The 24,464-nt window shown below is 35.8% G+C and overlaps 1 protein-coding gene across 2 annotated transcripts in view; it reads right to left on the bottom strand.

Moving 5' to 3' along the window:
• The window catches only part of CRIM1 (cysteine rich transmembrane BMP regulator 1), a 202,886-nt gene that overhangs the window by 25,775 nt on the left and 152,647 nt on the right, over positions 1-24,464 (bottom strand). For both annotated transcript variants that reach the window (XM_072856562.1, XM_072856563.1), the window contains 2 exons: positions 20,314-20,442; positions 8,108-8,264 (listed from right to left, as the gene is read on the bottom strand). In XM_072856562.1, coding sequence (XP_072712663.1) covers positions 8,108-8,264; positions 20,314-20,442 — 286 coding nt within the window. The remainder of the gene's footprint in view (positions 1-8,107; positions 8,265-20,313; positions 20,443-24,464) is intronic.

Here is a 24,464-nt window from a genome sequence, read left to right as displayed (position 1 = left end):
AGGTCAGAGGGTCACTTTAAATATCTTCATGTCATGATCTTTAAAGCAAAAGCATTCCCTAAAGAAGTGACTGATCAAGTAAAGAAAATTATCGTTAACTGTTGCTGAGGTTCAGTGGGTCTATGGGGTGGACAGGTCTTCATCCCTGGCATGTGCTCCCTCCACATGACTGGCAAAATGTCTGCATTTGGTACTTTCAAGCCATAGCAGATAATACAGATGTATGTGCTTGTGACTACTATTGACGATCAATTCTTTTTTCAAGTGAAAAAGTAGAAAGAATAACTACTAAAACTGTGAAGAAGTTGGAGGGGTAGGTAGGAATCTGTTATAATTACTGTGTTTTTATAACACAAATTACTGTTAACTTTTTTCCTCCAACAACAGGTAAAGTATGGTAGATTTCCTCTCTTGCATATTAAAACTACAGAGAGATTTCTGAAAACATTAAATAAGCAGACACAAAGCTTACTTGAAAACTAGCACATGGAATGCCAATACCCAATATATAAAGTAGCAGACACACAGTAACGTATTTTGAAAGAGAAAACCAGAGAACTTTTTAGCAGACAGAGTACAGAGAATCAAGAACACAAGTGCTTCCAAAGCTTTCAGGTGAAGCTAGGCAGGAGTCTAGAGCACCACCTGACAGTATCTCTTCACAGCACCATAAACATGCTGCTTCTGAGAATCCTATACTGAATATTTGCTTGTCTTTTTTCAGAAAGACAGATAATACTATTCAAACTCTAGGCACAAGTGTACTATTTCCCTTCCCTCCCTAAAGAGATAGAGTAATTTTCTGTGCCTTGCCAGGATACTGGGGGGGGGAAGTTGTAATGAAGAAGTTCAAGACAAAGAGGGAAAAAAACCCCCACCAATAAACAATTTTCATGAGTCTGATGATAAATGTATTGCTCTAATGAGGTAACTCACTAAAATTAGGAAAAACATTTATTGGGAAACTGATGGATCCCTCACTGAATACTACACCATTAAATGTACAACAGTTCCCCTCAAAACAAAGAAAAGACATGGGAAGTTAAAGGAGAACATCTAGAGGGATAGAGAATAAATAAATTATGTAAATCTCTAGAAAGCCTGAAAGCCTGACTTCAAGCTCTAGAAAACTTTATTTAATTTTTAGTTAAAAGGCTGAGGAAAACAAGTCGTCACACAGTAGGATGGAGAATGGAAGACTTTCTGTCCTCCTATCCATCTATTTTTTCCTCCTTAATTTCTGTAACCACAGCCCTTTTAATATAAAAAAAAATGCTTCTTTCCATTAATGTGTAGAGCTTCCAAAGAGTGAACTCTCTTGTGCAGTTTTTTTTCAGACAATTGTGAAAAGGTTTTGGTTTCTTTAAAGGTGCACGAACTCAGATTTTCCAAGTACTAACCTTTGACAGTCTTTAAAAAAAAAAAAAAAATCACAAACATGATGATTAGTAATTAACTTTTCACTTTCTAATATACTTTTCTTTTAATACTTGCTACTTTAGTCTCCTATTTGTGACCAAAGTTTTACATTAGAGTAGAGATTCGTCTTCCATTACATCCCATGCTTTTGATGGTCATAACAGGCTTGGAAGTCACATAAGGCTTGCTATTTTAGAAAAGAAACTGGCACGGTAGCAGTAAAGAACCGAACAGATGTACTATACAAGTGCAAATCTAAATAATTTTAGCACCAAAGTAAGATTTGAAGTGAAATGATCTTAAAATATTTCCTACCACAATTTTAGCCCTTTATACTACAAACTTACATACACAGTTATCTTTAAATGTTATTCATATCATTCAGTGCAATTATTCATATATTTTGTAGACAGTGACAAGATTAGGGTGCTCATTTCCAATGTTTGGGGTTTTTTTTAAATTACAATAATCTTAAGACTTATTAAACACTCATCATTTAAAAATACCAGCCAAGCATTATGCATAATTAAATTACATTCTACACTTTAAAACTAGAATTTAAATTGAAGATTATTATCCAATTAGGTTAAAAAAGCTTAAACGTCAGTTTTTTTCAGGTGTACAAAAATGCAATGGAAAGATCATCCCAAAGACAGGGTTCCTAAAACACTAGCATCAGCTTGAAATCAACTTGTTTTTAAAACATCTTTATTTTAGTCCCAGCTACCATACTATGCCCATTAATATTTGCTGTCATTTCTAAAATGCTTTTGCTACATAGTTCACATAGATTTTCTAATAAAACTGTTTTATGCACGCTTTAGTTAAAAAAAAAAAAAGGAGAAAGAGAAGAGTGTGTTTCAGCTTATCTAAGTACAGAAAGCATATACAGAAATATGTAATTTTCCTCTGTAGGTCGATATACTACATGAGTCATACATAGAGGCTAAAAATTACTACTCTTTACAACAAGCAGTGTAATTCTGTGAGAAGCTGAACATTATATTTTTTATAATGCCTTCTATTTGAAGATGAGCTGTATGGTTCAGTGCTAGCCCATGGAGCAGTCCTGACCCTGCATGACGTTTTCACTGACCTCCCGCAACTCCTCTGAATGGGGTACGGTACAAGGGGGCAGACAGCATACCTTGGACTGGGGAGTGCCTGTGCAAGTCATTAAATGGTCCAGATCTGATATTCTGTGAGTCAATGTCTGATCAAGGTGTCACTTTATCATGTCTAGGACTTCAAATAAATAGTTGCAAATTGCAAGACTCAATATTTACGCTTTTTAACTTTAACCTGTTTACAATTTTTCTTCCTTTTCACTAAATGCCAGATACTTTCCGTTTCTGAAGATCTGAGTTTCCATTTTGAAGCTTATTACTTGGTAGTTTTAGTCTTTCTCAAGGGTACAAAGTAAGCCTAGTAAATCTAAGAAATAAAGCCTGTCTTATTCTCTTCTTCAACATCATAAACCTCACTATTTGTCTAAATGTTTTCTACTCTTATATGACAGTATCACAGTTTCTTAGACTTTGGCTGCTTCCTCCACAAGTTTAGAAAATCACTTGAATTTGTATCCTTTAACAGATTATCCTTGACACATGATCGACACTGAAAAATACTTGCACCAAGGACTAAGCATCTTTGTGTTTAAAGTGCTCTTGCAGCTCATGGACAATACTTATAGGACTTTTCCTATCCTTCTCAGAAACCAAGACATCAGTTCTTTATTACAGGAAAGCATCCCAGGAAAATGAATTATTTGATTGATTTCTTTATATAAAGCTAGGCCCATCTATCTTTTTTCTCTTCAGTCTTCTTTAATTTTCATTCAGAAGAGTGAACTCTTTCTGGGTAGACAGACAGCATTAATCAAAGCTTCAGGTATCTCCACATTGAAGATGATGGCACGGACACCTTCAGATTTCCCCATACAATCAGCTAGATTATTATCAACACATACCACAATTTTCTTAACAGTAATCACCTTAACTGCTTAGGCACAGGTACCAGCAGGATGATACTCACAGATCACACAAACTAAGGGACTCCGTAGGTCAAGAGGATTGCCCTCACACACAGAAAATCAGTTTATTAAGACACAAAGTATATTAGACTCTATTCTTGGCTTCTTATCTTTCTCTGAAGACGTGAAAGTAGATTATGTAAAGGCATCACACGATATGATATGATAAGGCTAAATGGAAGACACACAACTAGAGAACAGCCTCAACTTACAGAAGGTAGGCTGCTATGGTGCGTATCAAAAAGCAATGCTATGAGGACTTCAACAGCCTAATGTCTGCCCCTCCATTTCCAGATGAGATTTAATTTACATGCTTTAAAGTGAAGTAGAACTCTATATTCTATTTCCCTACTCTTAATGGAGGGAAATAAAATAAAATTTCAATGTCCAAATGGGGTATTAATACTCATTTTTAGAGATATCCCCTTTAAGGCCTTTCAGAATACTGCAGGCACATCTCACCTAAAGTGCAACAAGAGAAGGCCAATAGACTTATTTCAGATTTGTTGTTGTTGTTGTTTAAAAAGGTATTATTGATGATTTATACTGGTGTGCCAGAATATAACCCTTAACATCACAGGTCAAATTCATTGCAATCTGAGTGTCATCCTCCAATTATACTTAAGGATCTTCCTCATCTTTGTTTGAAACTTTCTTTAGAAAACCAGTTAAGTCACAGTTCATGAGAGAGAGAGAGACCATGAAAGTCAGACCTCTCAAACCAAGTAACAAGTTTCTGAATTAATCAAAGTTCATTAATTCATTAATTAATTCAGTTCACATGGAACAGCCTACTTCACTGCAAAGCTAACAATACTAAAAGCAGCATAGAAGAGAACAGCAAAGAGAAACCTTTGCTTAAGAAAAGAAAGTAAAAATCAGAAGCTGCAGAGTAAAAATATATGCAAGCAGAAGTAAGGGGCGCATCTTTACTGAAAGCTAAGGAAGAGAACAGGACAAAAGAAAATACTATTCTTTTTAGCAGTTATACATGGTCTGGTCACTAATGAGGTAGACTTAAATCAAGAACATTACTGCCAGTCACACACACTGGGAGCACAGGTCTAGGAATGGAAATTTACTGTCTTAACTTATCTTAAAAGAATATTTGCTTTTTCCTGAAGATTCAGAATTTTGAAGGTTAAAAAATACTCAGTTCACCACAGGTTATTAAGGTCTCTACTATGTTCTATTTAAAGTTGTAAAAATACTGTCCACTTTCCTCTAAACAAAAATTACAGTTTTATAGCCAAACCAAAGCTGCTTATTATGTGGGAGTGAGTATTTCTTCCTGAATCCATGTTATTGGGAAAGGTAATGTACAATAAACTAAAAGAATGTAACAGTAAACTTAATATATTTACACAAACCCAACATATTAATAGTAAATTACTTTGGTCAGTATAGTTCAGAACAATCCTTATAAGCAGTAGAAAACCATTTTTAACACTTCAGTGTGACATTTACATTGGGACTGCCAGTGAAGAAAACCAGTAGTAGTGAACTGAAAGAAACCAAAAGGAGAAAAACTTGACTGCTTTAGATACTGCAGAAAAGTCAAAGAATAGAGTTAGCTGGAATGGAAATAAACACCTAGACCTTGGTTCATGAATATATTCAAGCTATTTCTGTGTAAGTCCAAAAAAGCAATGACTAAAGACATTAAATAGACCTTATTTAATGGTTTTCTCATATTATAACTTTTGAATAGGCTAAAGGAAATGGCCTTGAAAATAATAATTTATTTATGCACTTGTAATATTAAAATTAGAAAAAGCTCCTCCTGTTCCAAGCTGAACGATATTCAATCATACTGAGTAAACAGAAAAAAATTTTGTAGTTCATACCAACTGTCTCTGCTGTTATGCAAACACATGCATGCACACACTCCTTGGGCATGTGAATGAAAAAAGTCTTCTCATATTCTGTCCTGATAGCTTTAAGTTATCAACCCTCCTACAGACAATAAATTAAGAGCTACAATATGGACGAAGTATAAGACCCAAGATCTAACAGCCTTAGTGTGCCCTTTAAATATCACATTAGATTAATCCGCTGAGTTTATAAACCAATTTGAAAAATAACCAGTAACTGAATATTTTTAATGGAAATTAGTTTTTAAAACAGAAAGATAAAACAGAAATAAAAAAAATGTTCAGATACACAGTCTGGAGACTGCTGAGCTCACATCCTGTACTTGCTACTAAAGACGCTTTATGTATCACGAACAAAAAAGATGACTTCCATCTTTGTTGCAAATAGCAATGAAATATATTCTGATGGCCATTATTCAGAATTTTTCTCTCTTCTGTGCCAAAGTTCAAAATAAAATATAAGCTAGCACAAATTATTTCAATGCCTGTTGAGAAATGGTTATACCACATGAGGACTATGTGGCAATTTCCAGTAAATGCTTCAATATAGTTGTAAGTTGTGTTCCTTTATTGCTGTTGTCTCATCCCAGCCACCCTTCCTGCTGATTCCATTGCAGAGGTCTCACAGTTTCATACATGCTGACACCATCTGCCTCTCTGGCTCCCAGCTTTAAGAGAATTTATCTTGGATTTTGTGCCTGCTCAATGGCATGGCTCAAACTTCACTCTCCCTGGATGCTTCCTAAGCAATTCTGCATGCTTTGTACTTGTTTTAATTGACTTCACTCCTTTGATCCTTAATGTAAGCAGCTTTATCCTATCTAAAAACCTGAGACATCCAACCAGTCGTTATTTCTGCTCAATCTTTCACATTTCTTTCGTTCTGCTACCCATTTTCAGCCATCCTTGCCTTTGAAGCTACTGGGCAAAAGTTCTGCGGACGACAAAACTGACATCCCTTTTCTGTAACTTCCCTCCTGCTCTGCCTTCTCTCACTTGCAAAACAAACTAACTCTCAGCCACTCTTGAAGTCAACATGCCTGAAGATAATCTTATTAACCTTTTCATTTAAAAATCTTACTTTTCCTCTCTCATCTGCTAAACTGAGTTTTGGGGACAGAAGTGAAGTTTGATTTAATCTTTGTTGTCTTTCCCTCATTTTGTCCTATTTCAATCCTATCACTCTCATGAGTGCTGTTTCCTGCAAAAACTTCCATTATTTAACCAGAGGCAAGCCTAATTCTGTATCTCAGGTAATAGATACAGGATTATATTAAATGGTATTACTTTACTTTGTTTTCCTGGACTGCTGTTATGGAACTATTTTCAAATTATAACATAGGAAAAAAAAGAAAGTGACTCAATATTTTCAAGGCGAACATATTCCTCAAACGGTCTTTTTTTTTTTTTTTTGGCTACGTATTGCAGCATATTTGTGCCATTATTGTTCCATGGGATATGGGTCTGCTTTTTGTTTGATGTAATGCCACCTCCTGTTTAGCACCATGCACAATGCAAGAGCTGTATGGGCAGTAAGAGGGAGGTCAACCAGAACATTGCATTCACCTAAGTGGAACACCATTCTGTGGCTAAGAATAGCATGAAGATTAGAGGAAGGTGTAAGGCTGGTATTCTCTTTTTTTTTTTTTTTTTTTTTTTTTTTTACTTTGGCAGCACAACTGGAGAGAATACAAATTGTTCACTGGCACTATCTACAAGCAGAGCTGATTAAATCTGTGAGAATATCACTATGTTACAGCTTGATTTCTATTTTTCTAAAATCTCTGGTACCTCTCTGATCATTCAGGTTCTACCATATTTTGATTCCTCCAAACTTTATTAAAACCACGTACTAAGAGGAGAACTTACTACACTACAGATTACTGTTATAAAAGCCTGCAGCGTTTAGGAACAAGTGTCAAACAGAACTCTGAAATGAATCAGAAAGTAAAGGAGTATTAGTATCAAACACTACGAGTTGCAACATTAGTAAATTTCATTACAGATCCTAAGAAAACAAATTACATATGAACATTATCTGAAAATCAGCTGTCATGAGGTAGAAATTAAACTGTTATGAAAAGCAGGCAGTAACATGGAAGGGACCCATCAAAAATACAATGTATTGGTAAAATATGTATAGAAGCCCCCAGACACAAAGAAATTTCTATGTGACAAAAGATCTGCCCATTTTCTGCCACCTGTTCCACAAATGAATAAATACCGCAATTATTTCCTTTTATGGAGAAAGAACTCCAGCAACAATACCCGTTTTGAACACATTTACAAAAACTTAGATAAGAGATGGTACTGTTCTTCATGAATCCTGTAAAGTAACTATCAGAAATGTCTCACTAAAACTAGTCTGCTGTCATATCAACATTAAAAAACCCCTTGAAATATTATAAAATCATTTGAATAAAATAAACAAATTGAAAGGGTATCACAGCAGAACTTGCAAACAGAATTTCAAAAAGCTACATGCAAGACGTTACTTCTAAGTAGCTTTTTCATCTTGTCAAATATTCTTCAAAAAACGTGAAGCACTGCTTTGCTTTTAGAATCTGCCACTGGTTTTTTAGTTGCTGTTTCTTAATTTCTTGATCAAAATCCATTTTGAAGAATACTTTAACCTCACATCAAGTAATGACATTTCTATTTTCTTCCATTTTCCCCTGCTTTGCGACAAACTTTGCCGCACAAGTACATACACGTGGATTTTGCATATTTTCAATATGTAGAGGGATTGTATTAAATACACTTTCAGAATGAGAATACGTACAAGTATCCAAAGGGACAGTACTTGTCACATACAATGGGTTTGCACTTCTTAGGCCGTGGTCGGCACTGACAGATCTCACAGTTGTGGACATCAGTCTGGAAGCCGAAGGAACAGTCCAAGGAACAGCCCGAAATGAGGCCGGTGCATAGCTCCTCCCCTGCGAAGGACACATGCAGGTTATCACAACATGAAAACTGTTTATACCAGACAAACGCATCTTTAGCAGACTAAATCTTCCATTCCCTTTTCCTTCATAACTTTTTAAATACTGGTAAGCCTTACCTTCAGACTATCTTAATTTTAAAATATTTGACAAAATTCTCCAGTAATGACCCAAACCATATGAGCAGACACTACAGCACGTCGTCAGTTCCAGTCAAGAACCTGGGGAGTACTACCTGGTACCCTAAACTAGCATGATTTTATGAACAGATGCACAGCCAAAGGAGTCCAACATCCATGGCTCTGTTGGCCTTCAATAAAACATTTAAAATAACATATATTTCCAACACATTATATGGGTTTAATAGGCTTCTGTTCAACACAGGGCATCTTTATTTCTCCTCAATTTATTTTAAATAGAACTGAAAGGCTGGGATATATTAACAACTTTTATTCCTTACACTGCTTGCTGTCAGATGTTTGGTGACTAAGACCCGCTTTTTAAAATTATAACTGTAATACCCTAAGAGGTGATCCAAGCTTAGAGATGCTAGACTAAAAGACCTGTCTCTTGAAGTCCGCTACCATGTTTTATCAGCCTCTTGTGGCATAAGGGAAATGCTGGATTGCTGGCATCTCAATTTCTCCAGTACAGAGATAAATAATGGTCATCTTATTAACTCTTATTGGAATGTACTATTTTGAGAATGATCAGTTTCTTTTTGTTCTTCTTGAAATAAGTGGTGCCAGAAAAACCACTCTTAACATACTCTGGGATACAAAATTCATTTACTGGTTGCAGAGATGAGAGGAGACAGAAAATAATGATTTTTGTTACACTAGGGATGCAAAACACTGGAAAAAAAGTGACCATTATTACAGTAGCCAAAGTAAGATTAAAAAAAAAAAAAAGAGGGAAATATAATTGAATTCTTCAAGAGAAGAATATGATGGGTGATATCCAAAGGGCTGATTTTCAGAGTAATATTCAAAGGACAGCTCATCTCCAATTCAAACATCCACACCACTACAAAGTGCTCATTATACAGAGGGTGGCTGCAGAGTGCTCCTCCAGATGTGCTCCTCATTAGAGCTCTGAACTCCACTTTTCTTTAGGGATATGAACATTTAGGGACGAGGTTTTTCCGAAGAGGAGATCAGCACATTGACTTACTCTGTTCCTTACACTATTTCTGTGGATCTGAAATGCGAAGATAATCTTCATGTCTCTAACATGGTGATACAGGGTAAACAGAAGGAATCTTTGCTTTACTTAAATGCTGTCTCTTCTCCTTTTGTGATGTTGCATTTAAGACTGCAAAATATAGCATAACCTACTTACAAAGACAATGGGTAAACTTAACCAGATGTGGTTAAGCTAAGTTTTTCCTTATCTATTCTACCAGGTTAATGCTCATTTGGTAAAGAAGTAATGTCTCCTAGTGCCCCAGAGCGAGACTGGAGCCCCACAGAAAACCAGCAAATTCACTGCCTACTTCTGCGGTGGAATTTGGGCATACAAGTGCTGTGCAACATGAGAGCCTTATTATCCCAAAAAACAGTTCTCAGTTTAAGTAGGACGAAGATCATCATCAGGTTCATGGCTCCTACGTCTCCACTTCTGTGCAAATTTGGTGTCTGAAGCTGAAAGGGTGCAAGTTGATTTGTCATTCAGAGTACAGAAGAAGAAATGCCAGAACCTGGCATCTGGTTCTAGAGGTTGTCTTTGTCAGCAGAGTACCAATGTCACAATATTTAAGCATTTACTCTCTGTCAGATCTAAACTTTGAGAGCAATGCTAACCATTATCTCAGGTTCTTGCTTTACTCAGACACACATATGCAAAGATCTTCATGAAGTCTTACAAGTTTTTGAAGGATAGAGTTCAGGCTGATCCATCAAGAATACTAGATCTCTCTCACATGTAGCCACTAATGCCGATTTAAAAACATTATAAAGCAGAGGAAATTCAGATACTCTTCTCTGGTAAAGAGTGATGTACATGGGATGCAAAGAGGAAGACATTCCTTGAAGCAAGTTAAAATAATGAAAAATTTACTGGTTTTAAGGAGCTTTTACAGTAGGATATTTGTACAAAATTATTCCCTGACAGCATATAGCAATAATAAAATTAACTAAACTTTTCATTATGCATGGCTTTATAAGGTAGTCATAATTTTTAAAGTTAGACTTGACCTTTATAATGAATGTATGGAAACGTACACCTACACTGGAATATCTCCAAGAAGAATTAAGCTCAGTTATGACCTTTGATATGGTGTAAGTTATGATATCTCCTGCTGATGCTCAGAACTGATCAGTGAATAATCCTAGAATTGCACAGGTTGGATTGATCAGAATCATTCATATTCTGAAGCGTACTTTGTCATGGAGATCAAGTGTTTAGGTGGCTGACCATAAACATCAGGCTCATGGAAGACAGGTCAAGGAAAAAGAATGTACAAATGCAAAGGGATGGGAGAAATGAATAGGCATCTTAAAGTGAAAGGAAGAGCTGGAAATAAAAATTTAAAAAAATCTACAAAAATAGAAACAACAAGAACATTTTTGAGTTGGGATATTTCTTATTTGTCTCCAGATTTGTGTTAGAGAGAGCTATCAAAGTGTGACACCTAGGTTTGAGCATGTAGTTGTAGAAGACAGCAAAATAATGATACCTCAAAATCCCACAGCCAAATATGTTTTTGTTTTCGATCTTCCATTCTGCTTTGATTACTTTGGTTAGTGAAACTACTTTTCAGAAATGCAAATAAAGGTTTTTTTATGCGTAAAGTTAATTTATTAAAAGAGTCAAGGTGACTAGGACAGTGCTATACAAGTACGAAGACAGCATCTCATCCCAAGTAGCTTATGATGTTAAATATACTTAAAGAGTCAGCTGACATACTAACCAGAAGATCTAGTCTCAATGCAACATTTTCCCTGCTTAATCCTATACATAGTGAGTTGCAAAGTGAAAATTATTTTGAGGATAAGTGGCCAAAAAAGGAAAGCTCTTCAGAGCCTTGGAATGGATGACTGACTAACCATTACTACCTCTCAGGAACGGACACCGAAGAGGATACAAAATAACATCAAAATTCTGGCTGTGTCAAACGTACAGGGAAGGTTTGCTCAAGTCAATACAGACCACTGTTCACATCTGAACTTACTAGTATTATGTCAGTGCTATACGAGGACATCAGAATAATCTATATAGACCTGTCATGACAGAATCTTTCTAATAAGATGCTAAAAATTATGCCTTCTGAGAAGATGGTTATTACTAAAATTAACATGTTACCATACTTCTAAATAGTTTCTGAAAAACATTCTCTATGAAGAAATTTAGTGTTATGAAAATCAGAAAGTGAATTCTGATCCACTTTCTGACTTCACATCTAACCAGCTAAATTTCTCCTACTGAAACATTATTAAAAACATGACAATTACAGGCAGTCTCAAACTGAAGTATCATCTGGTACACATACAAAGTTTATGTCTGCTGCACAGGGCTGTTGAAAACCCTAGTCCACTGTTTTAAACCGGGCATTTTTTTCAGAAAACAGAGTGAACCATCAATTTTACAGAGCAAAGTGTAGCTCTCAGAGAAAGAAAGAAAAAAAAAAAAAGAAAAAAGATTGCAAACCTAAAGATTCAAATGTGAATCAAATTCAGTGTATGCAATTATCATTCTGACAATATCTCTATAGCCTTTAAATTAATCATTAATAAAATAATCACAAATTCATTATGAAAGGATAAGTAAAAACAGATTTTCTGCTAAGGTTTTGCATTTCAAGTGACAAATACTAAAGAACAAAGAGAACTACTTCATGAAAGTCAATTGAAATGAATTGAGGAAATTTATTATGGCAAAATGTTAGGAGGTTACTTGTTTGGGGGCTTTTTCCACTTCTGCTTAGATAAATTTCATCAGGAACCTGAATCCCAAATCATGGAACATATTTGCAGAGAAGAGATCCAGCCCTAACTGGGCTATAACTGCTTCAAAAGTGTATTGGGGTAATCAGACAGTCTGAAAGGAGAGGATAGGAAGCATTTTAAAAGCTAATGCAGACGGAAAACTACCTTTCAGAGTTTGAGAGAACTGCATTACGCATCTGCATGTCACTGCAACTCTAACAGAATGGAATCAAGCTTCTGATCACATGTAAGCCATCTTTTATTTCTCTGACTAGTTATAATGACATCACCTAGGGAACTAAACTAATGGTTAGATAGGAGATAGAAGACTAAAATAGAAACAAAATGATGAATAGGAAACTGATTAAAGGGAAGACATCTCTCATTGTGCTGCTTAGGGAAATATCTGGCTGGAGAGCAGAGTTCTTCTACGTGAGTAGTAGAAATATGTTCATTAATTTTTCTTACAAAATGTGAAATGCCAATGAGAATGTCAATACAGAAAACAATCCTTCTAACAAGGTAACAGGAGGGCTTAGGGGGATAAAACAGTAATAGTGGGGTGAAATGTGGTACTGAGAACATATAAAGTTGTGCCACACATAGGGAATAAACAAGAATTTGTGCTACAAGCGGAGAGTTCAGGCGCAGGATATTGGTTGATCTCAGAATGATACTGACGTGTTACAACTTTAGAAAAAGATGAATGTGTTCCTCAGTGTCTCAGGCTAATATAACTGTATCTTTACCAAAAATACTTATCTTTTTAATGTGAGGACAGACATTAGCTGAAATACCACATAAAATTCTGGAAGAATTTCGACTGAAGTACAGCAGAAGGCTAGGACAATAATCATGGAAAGGCTGTTTGTCCTCAATCAATGACATTATCAACATAGCCTCCTGCTAGGAACAAGTACTCACTTGAGGACAAACATGCACCAAATACTTATAGCAGTGTATCCAGCCCACACAACAACACTATGAAGTTATCTTTTCCATGTGCAACCATGACTGCAAAAGCAGCAACAAAGTCAGCTAGCAACAGGCCCACGTTTCTAGTCACAGTCTTCACTAGACCTCACTAGACTGGCAAAAGCTATTGCTTACAGACTTTGACCCCTCTAAACACTGTCGTTCTAAGAAACACTTTGCTCTGTAGTTTGCAACAATTTAACACATTATATGCGGACCTGGATATAGGAATTTCAAATTATTGGATTAATTTAGATCAAATTGATAAAATGCTGTTGGAAAAAAACAAGTAGAAAGGGAAAGAACAGTTGAAGATTAATCGGTCTTCCAAAAAACATTTGTGAATTATTAACAAACAAATATTAGCACCAAGGTTTTAAAGCCTGGTCACCATTGCCCATAAACGCTTTTTAAATATAGTGGTTTCTTTCTTCCCCTTCTTTCACCCCCTCACAGTTTCATACACACAGACTATAATAAAACAAATATTAGAGTTTCCGAAGACCATGATACTGTTTAAGGGGAATCTGTTCGGGATATGGGGGATGGGACAAGACTCTCTGAAGGAGAAAGTCTTGTCTTAAGAACAGATGATTACCAAGGTATGGTGAGGCTCTACACAGCACACTGCACACAAACTATCTGGTGTTTTAAAACTCTCTTCCACTAAGTATCTTATTCTCAACACTAATGTCAACTCTTGTTCCAAAAGGTTGTTGGATCACTGTATGACAGAGTCATACAGAAAGATATGTACAAAAATCAGCATGTAAGAGCAGTTGATATACCAATGTGACCTACTATAGTCCAGGGTCCACCCTGCAAACAAGACAACAACAAAATTCTGTCCCAGGATATGCAATGTGAGCAATCTTTGCATTTGTGAGGATTCACTCAGCAGTCGGATATTTCAGATATAATGCAATCTCTCCGTCTCAGGTATGGTATCTCAGAGGCAATGTTTCTCAAAAGGAATCACAATTCTTTGACCTAAATTCAAACCATCAGATGCATGACTTATTCCTGATTTCAGAGTGCTTGCATCCCCACCTTGCATGAACCTATGAATATTTGGAGTGTTATAAAATATTGCTCAAAAATCCAACGGAAAAGTAAACAAAATTCAGTTCCATGATTAGGTCTAAAAAAGGTCTTCTGTTTGAACTTCTAATAGCTTGATTGTAATTCCAGCTAACTCTTATTTAAAAAAAAGACTTCTCAGTTTCCTTCTTCTAGCATATATACGGCATTTAAAAAACTCTAATCTTTTAAACTGGGATATTTATTTTTCTCCAATTTATTTTACATATGGACACATTGATAATTGTACTGTAAAAACTGAAAGTCATCTTAGTCCAAAAACTTCTGAAAATGCATTCGAAAGATGCATAGCCTGTTGAAATACTTTTAGTTTTCAATCCTCTAATTCACAGATAAAAAATAACTGCCAGAGAATATTAACAGATACTTGACAAGAATTATGTCAGTATTTCAACTTGGTTTAGGCTGGTGTCCATTTTTTGAAAATTTGTAGCGTTGCTACACAAAGCTAGCTACATACCTTTACCATCATTATTTTCTTGACGCTGAGGCTAGATCATATCAGGAGAACTGTTTCACAGTACCTTTATAATTAAGCACTCCTCAGCCGTCCTCTCGGTGTGGATTGCTACTGCTGGTTAATCTTCAGGGGTGGGGATCTGGGGAGGCAAATTTATGAAGGAGAAAACTAGGTTACTTATCAGTAACTGGAATTCTCTGAATATATTGCCTCCACAGATCCACACTAACCCTCCCTCCTTTTGTTAGAATTAACTCACGATTCACAATAGCTGGATAAAAATGAAGGGACTGGGCACTGTGATGCTAGAAAACCCTGTTTAAAAAAATAATCTCATTGAGTCCATTGAGGCAAATTACCCGCTTGGATACTTCTTCTAAACAGCTCTAGGATTCACACACAACACATGACTTCATGAAAATGGATTTGTAGCAGTGGTATCTCAAAGGTGGAATTACTGGAAAATGATCAAGCTTCCACAAACCTTCTAGCAGCACATTTTGCACCAGCAAAAAACATTTTTTTTTTCCACAAGTCAAGTGAAGTTCTTATCTGTTTCTATTGCATTAGATATATTGTAAGCATTACTAAAACCAATATACTGTTGTAATCTTCAGAGATCCGCACCAAAGACTTTTCTTCTAGTGAGAAAACAGATAATATTTATTTGGCATGAGTAGTTAGTTCATCATAATTCCACCCTCTTCAGGGAGCACTTCCACTATCTTCCACATATGTACTTAAGAGTTAATATTTCTATTCTACTTAGAATATGTACTTTTTTCTGACCTAAGCCTTAAATTTTTATGAAACATGCTTCATCCCCAATTTTCCATGGCTTTATTTCACTAGCTGAGGTCTAATATATAATAGCTATTCCCTTTCACATCACTGCAGAAGGATAACAAAACATCCTTTTTCTGACAGGTCTACAAAACTATTCAAAAAATCCAAGATGCGCTCCCCTTGCACTAAGGGAGACTACCTGGATTGTCTTTGTTTTTATAATGTGTCTTCCATGGAATTTTCTGCTAAATCAAGGTAGCAATGGGAGATAATTGTTACTAAAATACAAAAGTGTTACCTAATGTATATTTTACTTTACTGTTTCCAGGAATTTTGCATTGTCTGAAGTATACACTTTGCATGACTAGTGTGTGTGATTATTTGTCCCACCTCAGTGTGATATAAAAATAAACATAAAATATGTTTATTTAAATGGACAAAATGAACACTGAGGGAATTTTGAAGTGTTCAGAACACATCCCTGAGTATGGATTATGTACAGGAATAAAGGAATGAAATATTCAAGTTTTGGGTAGGAAGAGTGAAAGGTTAGGAAAACTCATCCCAAACTCTAACAATGGAATGATTAACACACAGAAAAGAGGAGTTGAGACGTATTCTCCCATTGTAGTCCCTGCAAAGTTTTTCTTAGGCTTTTTCCCATCATCACTCCATATACTTTTTCAGAGCCTTAACCGCTGCTATTTATAGACAGCCCATAGATGCACCTACCTAACTTTTCTCCAACCTTCCAATCCTGCCTTTGAATGTCTACACAACTAAACCAAGTCTCATGCTGCTAAACCCAAATTCCACGTCGGAATTCCACTCTGCTTCATCAGCTGTAAAGGGAGATGGTGTGACTCGCCAGAATGTTGAAGTCCGTGCTGCAGATGTCTGCTAGTATAGATTGAATCATAGTTGAATCATTTAATCATCTCCTCTTTAACTCCATGGCAGAATGTATTTTCTTCTCATTCAAGTAAAAGGTATCAACACTCTTCCAAAAATATTTCTGTATCTGTATAGAATGTGTTTGGGGGAAAGGGGTGGGTTTATGTCTAGAGAACTCTGCAAACACATAATATACCAAGATTTCTAATTTTTGAATAGTGATTTCATGGTTTGCTTTGACAGACAAAAGAGACCATGACACGAAGTAGATGATGGTGCACTATGATGTGCAGGAAAAATTACTAGTCTCAGCCTTCTATAATTGTGTCTCTCCATAAGCAGTCTGGAATTAATGAAATTGCGTGACAATTGCATCTTGTAACTGCAAAGGTAAGCCTTCTAAATGAAGCAAACAGTTTTTAAAATTGACAGCAATGCTCTAATTTAATTCAATTTTAGTAAGACTTGAAAGGTTAAATACTAAAGTCATACATGCTCACAGTTGTACCCTGAACAGTACTTCACGTTGAGTTCATTTGGAGTAAAACGCTATAGTCTAAGTTGCAGGAGAGATTTTAAAGGCTTTTTCTTCTTCATGAATATAATACAGGGAATAGACAAGGCCAGATAAAATACTGGCCCTCACTGCAAGACTCTCACTGAAGAATGATTTAGTGTCCAGCAGCAACTATTGGATTTTAAATCCTATGTTATTGCAATCAGCAGGCATTATTCAATGTGCCCGTTAGTCTTCTTCAGAGCAACAGGAGTCCTGCCTCACAAAGAGCCGATCGCTAGTATTGTTTCATTCCCTAATGTACTCCTCCTCCTGAAGACTTTAATCCACTCCAGTTCTCCCTGTGAAACCAAAGGTCTAGACACTCCAAACACAACAGTGATTGCTGCACCCTACAAGTAACAATTTTTTGATTATTTACTTTTTTCTATTATTTTCTTGTTCTTGTATAATTTTTTTTTTTTTTTTTTTTTGGTAACGTATTTCACGTTTTTCCTACTGTTTGTTTTATTCTTGGTATTTTGCAGTGGTTCTTCCTATATCCTGGATTATACTTTGGCTTCTATACGCTCCCTGTCAGTATAATCATTCCTTCTCCCTCATCATTTGTGGTTCCATCTCTGCTCACTGGAACCTTCCCCATATCTATCTGTGCTCACTCTTTGCTCAGTGGTAGTTTTTTCCTCCCTTTTCTTACAACTGTGGTCTGCCTCTTCTTTTTTTTTTTTAATTTTATTTTACTTTACAGCATGTATGCTTTCACTGCATGTTGTTACAGCATGTTTTTGCATTCACTGCAAAAACAGGAAGAAGGATAAAGGACAAAGTAAACTCCTTCTATTAAAATCGTATTCTAGAAATGTTATGATTTGCTTCTTTGTTCCTTCTCATTCTGTAGTTGGCTTGAGTCAAGCTGGATAAACTTGAAACTAAATTACAATACAGCACCAAACAAGTTTCATGATACCGTACTTAGATAATTATTTCAAATAAACCTGTTATACTGATTTCTGGCTACAGGAATGTAAATGAAGGTAACAATGAGGAACAATTTACAGCTTTACTCTATGTTCTTCCACTTTGTCATTTTGCTTTTATTTTGGCTGAAATAGATTGAAGCATAATGAATCTTCAGCAGAGATCTCTAAAGAGGAATTAGCAAAAAAATAAATTTTATTGGAAAGACATTAGAATTAGAATACGATGACTTCAAATGGTAATGGGGGACGTGTGGGTCTCCTTTACTCAGGCACTTTAAGTCTGACTCAGTTGAGCAGCTTAGACCAGCAAGAAACAAGTGGGTGCAGTATAAAGACAGTGATGTTCCCAAAAGTCCACATGAGCTAAAGATAATACACACTCTCACATTCTTAGAGAGCCAAGATACAACTAAACTGGTTTGGACGTGAAAGTACATACGATCTTAAAACGCAGAGAAGTAGCGCAGTACGTTTTCAGCATACTTGACCTAAAACTCCTTTCTTCTCAGTGCTCACGCACTCATTTGTCCAGAGCCTTGCAAGCGAGAGACATTACTTGACAGAAAAATCCTGTTTGTCATTTTGACTGATAACCACCAAGTGATGAAGACTTCCAAGCTGCTATTTTTCTTTACTTCTTTAGAAAATAAAGGTTTCCCCTCTCTGAATGAATGAGGAGATTTTTAAGCAATCTACAATTCAAGTTATTTAACTGAAAAAAAGATGACAGACAAATAATACTATTAAGCTTGCTCCAGACAGTTTGCTACTGCAAAATGAAAATAATTTCAAGCAAATCTGGCATGAGAAAAATTCCCTTGAATATGTTCTTAAGCACTATTTAATGAGAAACATTCCAAGCAAGAACAGAGACTTCCTAGGATGTGGTATGTGTACGTGTGCAATCTGGTAATCTAGGACAAAAGAAATGATCCTTTGGAGTGATGGGTCTTCTGTGCATCAAACTGGAGGGAAGGGCTGCACGCACAGGCATAGATGATTAAATTTGCCAAGTATGTCCATCTTCTTGTTTGTGTCAAACTCCCCAGTCAATTTAACAACAATAAAAAAGAAGGAAAATGAAATTACAATGTTAAAAGCAGAACTTAACATTTCTAATTTTGTCCTTAGGAAGAACGAAGACAGACACGTATGTGATAGCCTGGATGCAATCTATGGGAAGTCGTCCTTGCCACGAATACAACTTGTAATCAAAGGTATTATTTCTGTATTACCATAATGACATTATTGATTGCCATATATTTACTTGTTATTAAGATGTCCTGTCCTTTACCTTATGGAAATCAAAAATGCACATTTCCCCAGGAAAAAAGTTAAAAAAGCCAAGACAACCCTCTTATTGCTCCTTAAGCAAAACAACAATCCAATCTTAAATTCTTTAGTTTGTACCAATTAAGAGTTTTATTTTGACCATTTCTACTGGGGACCCCTAAAATAGTCATATTGGTTTAGAAAGTGGCCAAGAATGGGCGGACTGCAATCAAAAGAAGAGGAACGGAATAATACTTTAGTTGTGAAAGCCTCAGAGGCTACAAGGAAAATGCAGAACTACAATAAAATTACAAAGAGAGTTTCGACTCACTCCTAGGCTGGGCTGGCAGCCAGAGTGATGCATTCTGCTGCTGAGACTAGTACTCCACAGGTGTCCTTTGTTGGGCAATTCCAACAACCAACCTGACTTTGCTTTATATTTCAGCTGTAAACATCAAATTCTTAAGGAAACACATACAGAAAATACATTTTTGCTGCTTCACTGATACACACAAAGTTCTCACAAGGCACAATGATTTTCCTTGGGGAAGAAACAGATGTTAAACCCTGCATAAATGGAACTAAAGTATTATATATATAAAATATAAATAAAACAATATGTTATAGAAATAAAATTATATATGGATATGTTTGTATATATACAAACACCCCCCCCCGGCATATCATTTTCAAACATTTATTCTCAAAACTTAAGTTTGGAGGAAAAAAAGCTAAGTTGAAAATAGGCTGTTTAGCAATAGGAGTTTTTGAAGTGCACAAACCTAGATGCTCTTAAATTCTTTACAAACACAAAGGAAAATGAAATGTGGAAGTCTTATCAGACTTTCCAAAGTCTGAATGAATATTAAGTCCCAAATTATTACCTCTTCTACCTAGCTGTTAATTTTCACCTGAAGTCAGACATTTTATGTTTTCCTCCAAACATATTTTAAGCAAGCGAACAAGCAATAATCAGAAATCAGGAACCTATCCTTTAAAGACAAACAACTCTAAAGCACGCACATACTAACACAACATATAACCAACATTATGAATGGAAAAAACAGCATACAGCATTTTGACATTCAGCTTGATATAAAAGGTAGAAGCCACTGTGTTTTTGCATACTCACTAGTTTTGCACTGACAAATGCGACAACCGTTTTGGTCCAGTTTGAAACTATAGATACAGTCTTTTTCAGTCAAAGTGCAGTTCACCAAAATCTCACAGGTGGGTGGACCTATTGTAATGTATGTTGGTTCTGAAGGTAAGAAAAAATAAAACAAACACATTTGAGATTACTTGAGTATTTTAACTAAGTTCACAAAAAGGCATACACAAAGCAACAGTGAACAGAATAATTTTAATTAATTTTGCTTCTGATTAATGAATATTCTTGGTACTTCTGAAACAATTCAAGAAACAGACTTTGTTTCGAAGTGATGGAAACTCATCACAAACAGTACCAAGCTGCATAAAATTTTTGAAATATTGAAACAGGAAAAAAGACTACATTTTTTGTTCACTATGAAATCAGCTTTCCTGCATATGCAGTTTAAAACTGAATGTAAAAGACTTATTTTGCCTACTTTTCTCCAAAAGTATTTCATCAAAACTTCGTGCAGATTTTTTTACTTTAGAAGCTGAACAGAGCTTTCTCCAAAGCTCAGCTGATTGATACTACCAAGCTGCAAATCAAAGCATGTGACTCAGTAGATCAAACCTTTCTCTGTGTGAATAAGATCACTTCTACTGAAATTTAAAGCAGAAGAGACTCTGAATACCAAAAGGGAATGTAAGATACACTGTGTGTGAAAGATCTCTGGAAATCATTTAGCATGCCTTTTCATCGAAAACATAACTTCTTACAGTATACTTTGCAGTACCAGATTATGCTTTTTGAAGTTGAGGATATTATTGCCAATTATTAGATATTTATGATCAGTATAATACTTACTTTTGGACACCATTTAAATATGTTGGAGTATGAAATTTGTTTTAATACATATGGTAGTCAGAAATATTAATGTTCTTTTTGTATACAAAGTTGTTAGAATAAAATAATATCCAAAGACTTATGAAAACAACAAGGAACCTCAACGCTACCATCATAAAACAGGATACAGAAGGAATGAAACACCTATATTTTCCTAAATGACTTTTTGCCCTGTGAGACTAATTTAGTCTATCTTGTATTTTTCATAGAACTCAAGCACTTAAGAACCAACGAATTTATACTTATGAGCATTATTAACATTAAACTAAGCATTCAGGAAACACAAATTGCATGACTTCTAAAGAACTAACTATGAACTTTTGTTTCACTGTTTCAACTGTTAAGGTTTATCCTGTTCCTCCACCTCAAGAAATGAAGGCTTAAAAGAAATTACAAATAAAAAAAATTCAACACATGAATTGATAAATTGTGAAAATACGGAGAAACAGTATACTAACCATCAGGGTAATAAATCGTAATACATTTTATATAGCATCCACACTTTCATGGGCTGGAGGTGGCCACATCTTGCCATCTCTCATCCCCAAACCAAATACATCGACAGGCAGATTTTTGCCATCCTGACTTGAAGGCAGCTAGTCTTCACTCTCAGACTGAGGATAAAATACTACTCAACATTCATCAAGTTGTCAGAAGTATACACTGTTAACCAAAATACAAATTTCTGTACCTATTGGCTCCATGTCCAGCAGGCAGCTTTTGCACTCATGCCTTCCAGTCCAGTGAAAATTATCCCATTATGACAAAGTGCTTTTCTGCTTTCATTGTCTTTCACAATCTTCAGCTTTCATAGCTTCTCCCCAGCCCTACTCTTTCCCTTCACAACAGTTTATACAGCGGATAAACGTTTTTAATTCTTTTTAAGTTAGGTCAGCTAAGTACAGAGTTTGGAGGGAAAAATTGCATGAAAGGCACTACAGTGAAGTTAGACAACTTCAAACTTCTGTCTCAGAAGTGACGGTTCAGATTCCTTACTTTGCTGAAAGTTTCAAAATAACATTCAAATTCCATTGCCTGTGTAATTTTTGTAGGAAAAGTAGCTATACACATTAGACATATGTAAAATACCACCAACAGCTTTGTTCAAATGCAAGCTGGAAATCTGGACAATGGCATCTGTGTCTGTAGACCCCTCAAAGCACTTCTAACTGAAATTAAAACTTTCTCAGATTTTTTTCCCAAGAGTTTAATATAGATTACTAGGTTGTGGGTCAAATAAAAGATTTTAAAGATTTCTGTAAATTACTCATTTCACAACTCTGGGTTTGCTGAGTGTAGTATGGAAGAGTAACCATAATGAGCAATGTATTTTAGAATCCATAGATTCCCAAACTAGCTGCCTTTTAATCTCAGTGAACTCTTCATATTTGTTTTCAAGTTCATTCAGTAAACTGACTAAATCATATTCATGCCTAATATCTAACATCTGCAACTTCAACAAACCATTAGTTTAGGGATCAAGAACATATTGATATATATCAATAATATAATATATTCCAGAAACTCCATTAATTAATCCCATCTGTTTAGTACTCAGAGTATATAAACTAGCTTTGCAAACAAACTGATTTTTAGCATCTGGTGCTTATTCTGAAAACCTCCTTTCCTACCTCACTGCATTCTCTACCCAAAATAACCTGAACATGCAGAAGACCAGAATACAACAGCTACCCTCAAGCTACATTCAGGTTCCTGGCCAGCCAGCCCAAACCCTATGGTTCAAATGACAAAAAAGCCACAGTAATGCTTATACTCACCGGTAGTTAAAATCACCACAAATCATATGAATCATTAATGCTACCCAAAGCAAAGTTCACAGACAGTAACATGAGATGGAGAACTGAAGACGACTGTAGCTTTACCATCTGACTGCAGAACAGTTAGGTAAAAATATGTAGTTAAAAAAACCCACAAAACCCCCCTAAAAGCTGAAATGGAGTTTAGTATTCATTGATCCACTTAGGTGTAAACTAAACCTAGAGAGAAACGAGATTGTGTTTCACGCCCCACCACTGAACTTCACTCCTCAAGATAACTTCTCTTTATTTGCAGGTATAATTTAATATCTAGGAAAAAACCAGCAGATCTTTGTTATATATTTTTCATGGTGATTTTTCAAAGCTGTACTTCTGTGTTTTGATGCTCTTGTGTTTTGGACACACTGACACAACAATCTTTTGCCCCCTTGATACATTCAGTAATGTGGTATTTCTTACAAGGGACAAAATTAAACTGTCATTATATTGATTTGAAAGGTTTTTGTTAGTCCTCTATTTGTTGTGTTTTATTATTCTGTTACCTCCCACTTTTGTGTCTGGTCTCAGCATCCTCAGTGTTTCCAGACAAGCTTACAAATGTGTTTTTTCTCCCTCCTGTCCCTAAAGGTAAGCCCTGAGATACAGTAATTTTATATGCATGCCTGCTTCTCAATGAGCTCTAAGTAGAGGACAAAAGAAATAATTTCATTCCCTACCCCCACATGTGCAAAAATGCAGCCAGGGGAAAAAAAAAAAAAAAAGAATATCAGCCCTTTTCACTTCGCTAGACAAGACTCAACAAATAAAGCCAGCTCTGCTCTGCCAGGCTTCTGGCTATTTGAATAGGCAAGCAGTAGCTAAGCTTGAAAAAGCACGTACCACCGCACGATTTGAGCTAGGCTTTCACTGCTGCTCTTGGTAGAAATGGCAGAAGAAAGATCCAGTGCACAAATGCACACACAATGGGTGGGAAAAATGGGTGCTGTTTGTATCTGTGTGCTTTACAACAATAAAACTATACTGTAGAAAGAAAGAGAGAATAAGAAAATAAAGAGAAGGGGATTGAAGAGAGTTTGGATGAAAACAATGGATTTTTTTAATAGAGCACAGACTTTGCTAATGTCAAGTACTTGTATATAAGGCTAAATGCAGATTTCTATTAAAACATCTTGCTTCCATAGCCTGATACTTTCTATGCTGAACTTTAGTGCAGAGGATTATTAATTTGCCTGCTGAGAGGTTGATAAAAATCTTTGAATTAATTTTTTACACTGCCATTTACTTAAAAATAACTTTGAAAAAATTTTGAAATCCACAGTGGATATTTCAGCCACTGGTGGTCCGTGAGTCTGACTGGTCCACTGAAAAATATTATGGTCTGTGATCAAAACCCTGAATCTCATTCATCCCAGCTTGAAATCAAACTGTGCATTTACAGGGAAAGAAGGGAAGAACGGTGACATACCTGGAGCTGGCTTTGTCCTTACAGAGCCTACATTAGCAATACCA

Source organism: Ciconia boyciana, chromosome 3 (assembly GCF_034638445.1).
Source record: "Ciconia boyciana chromosome 3, ASM3463844v1, whole genome shotgun sequence".
Classification (NCBI taxonomy): Eukaryota; Metazoa; Chordata; class Aves; order Ciconiiformes; family Ciconiidae; genus Ciconia; species Ciconia boyciana.
This window is presented reverse-complemented; position numbering and strand designations above follow the sequence as displayed.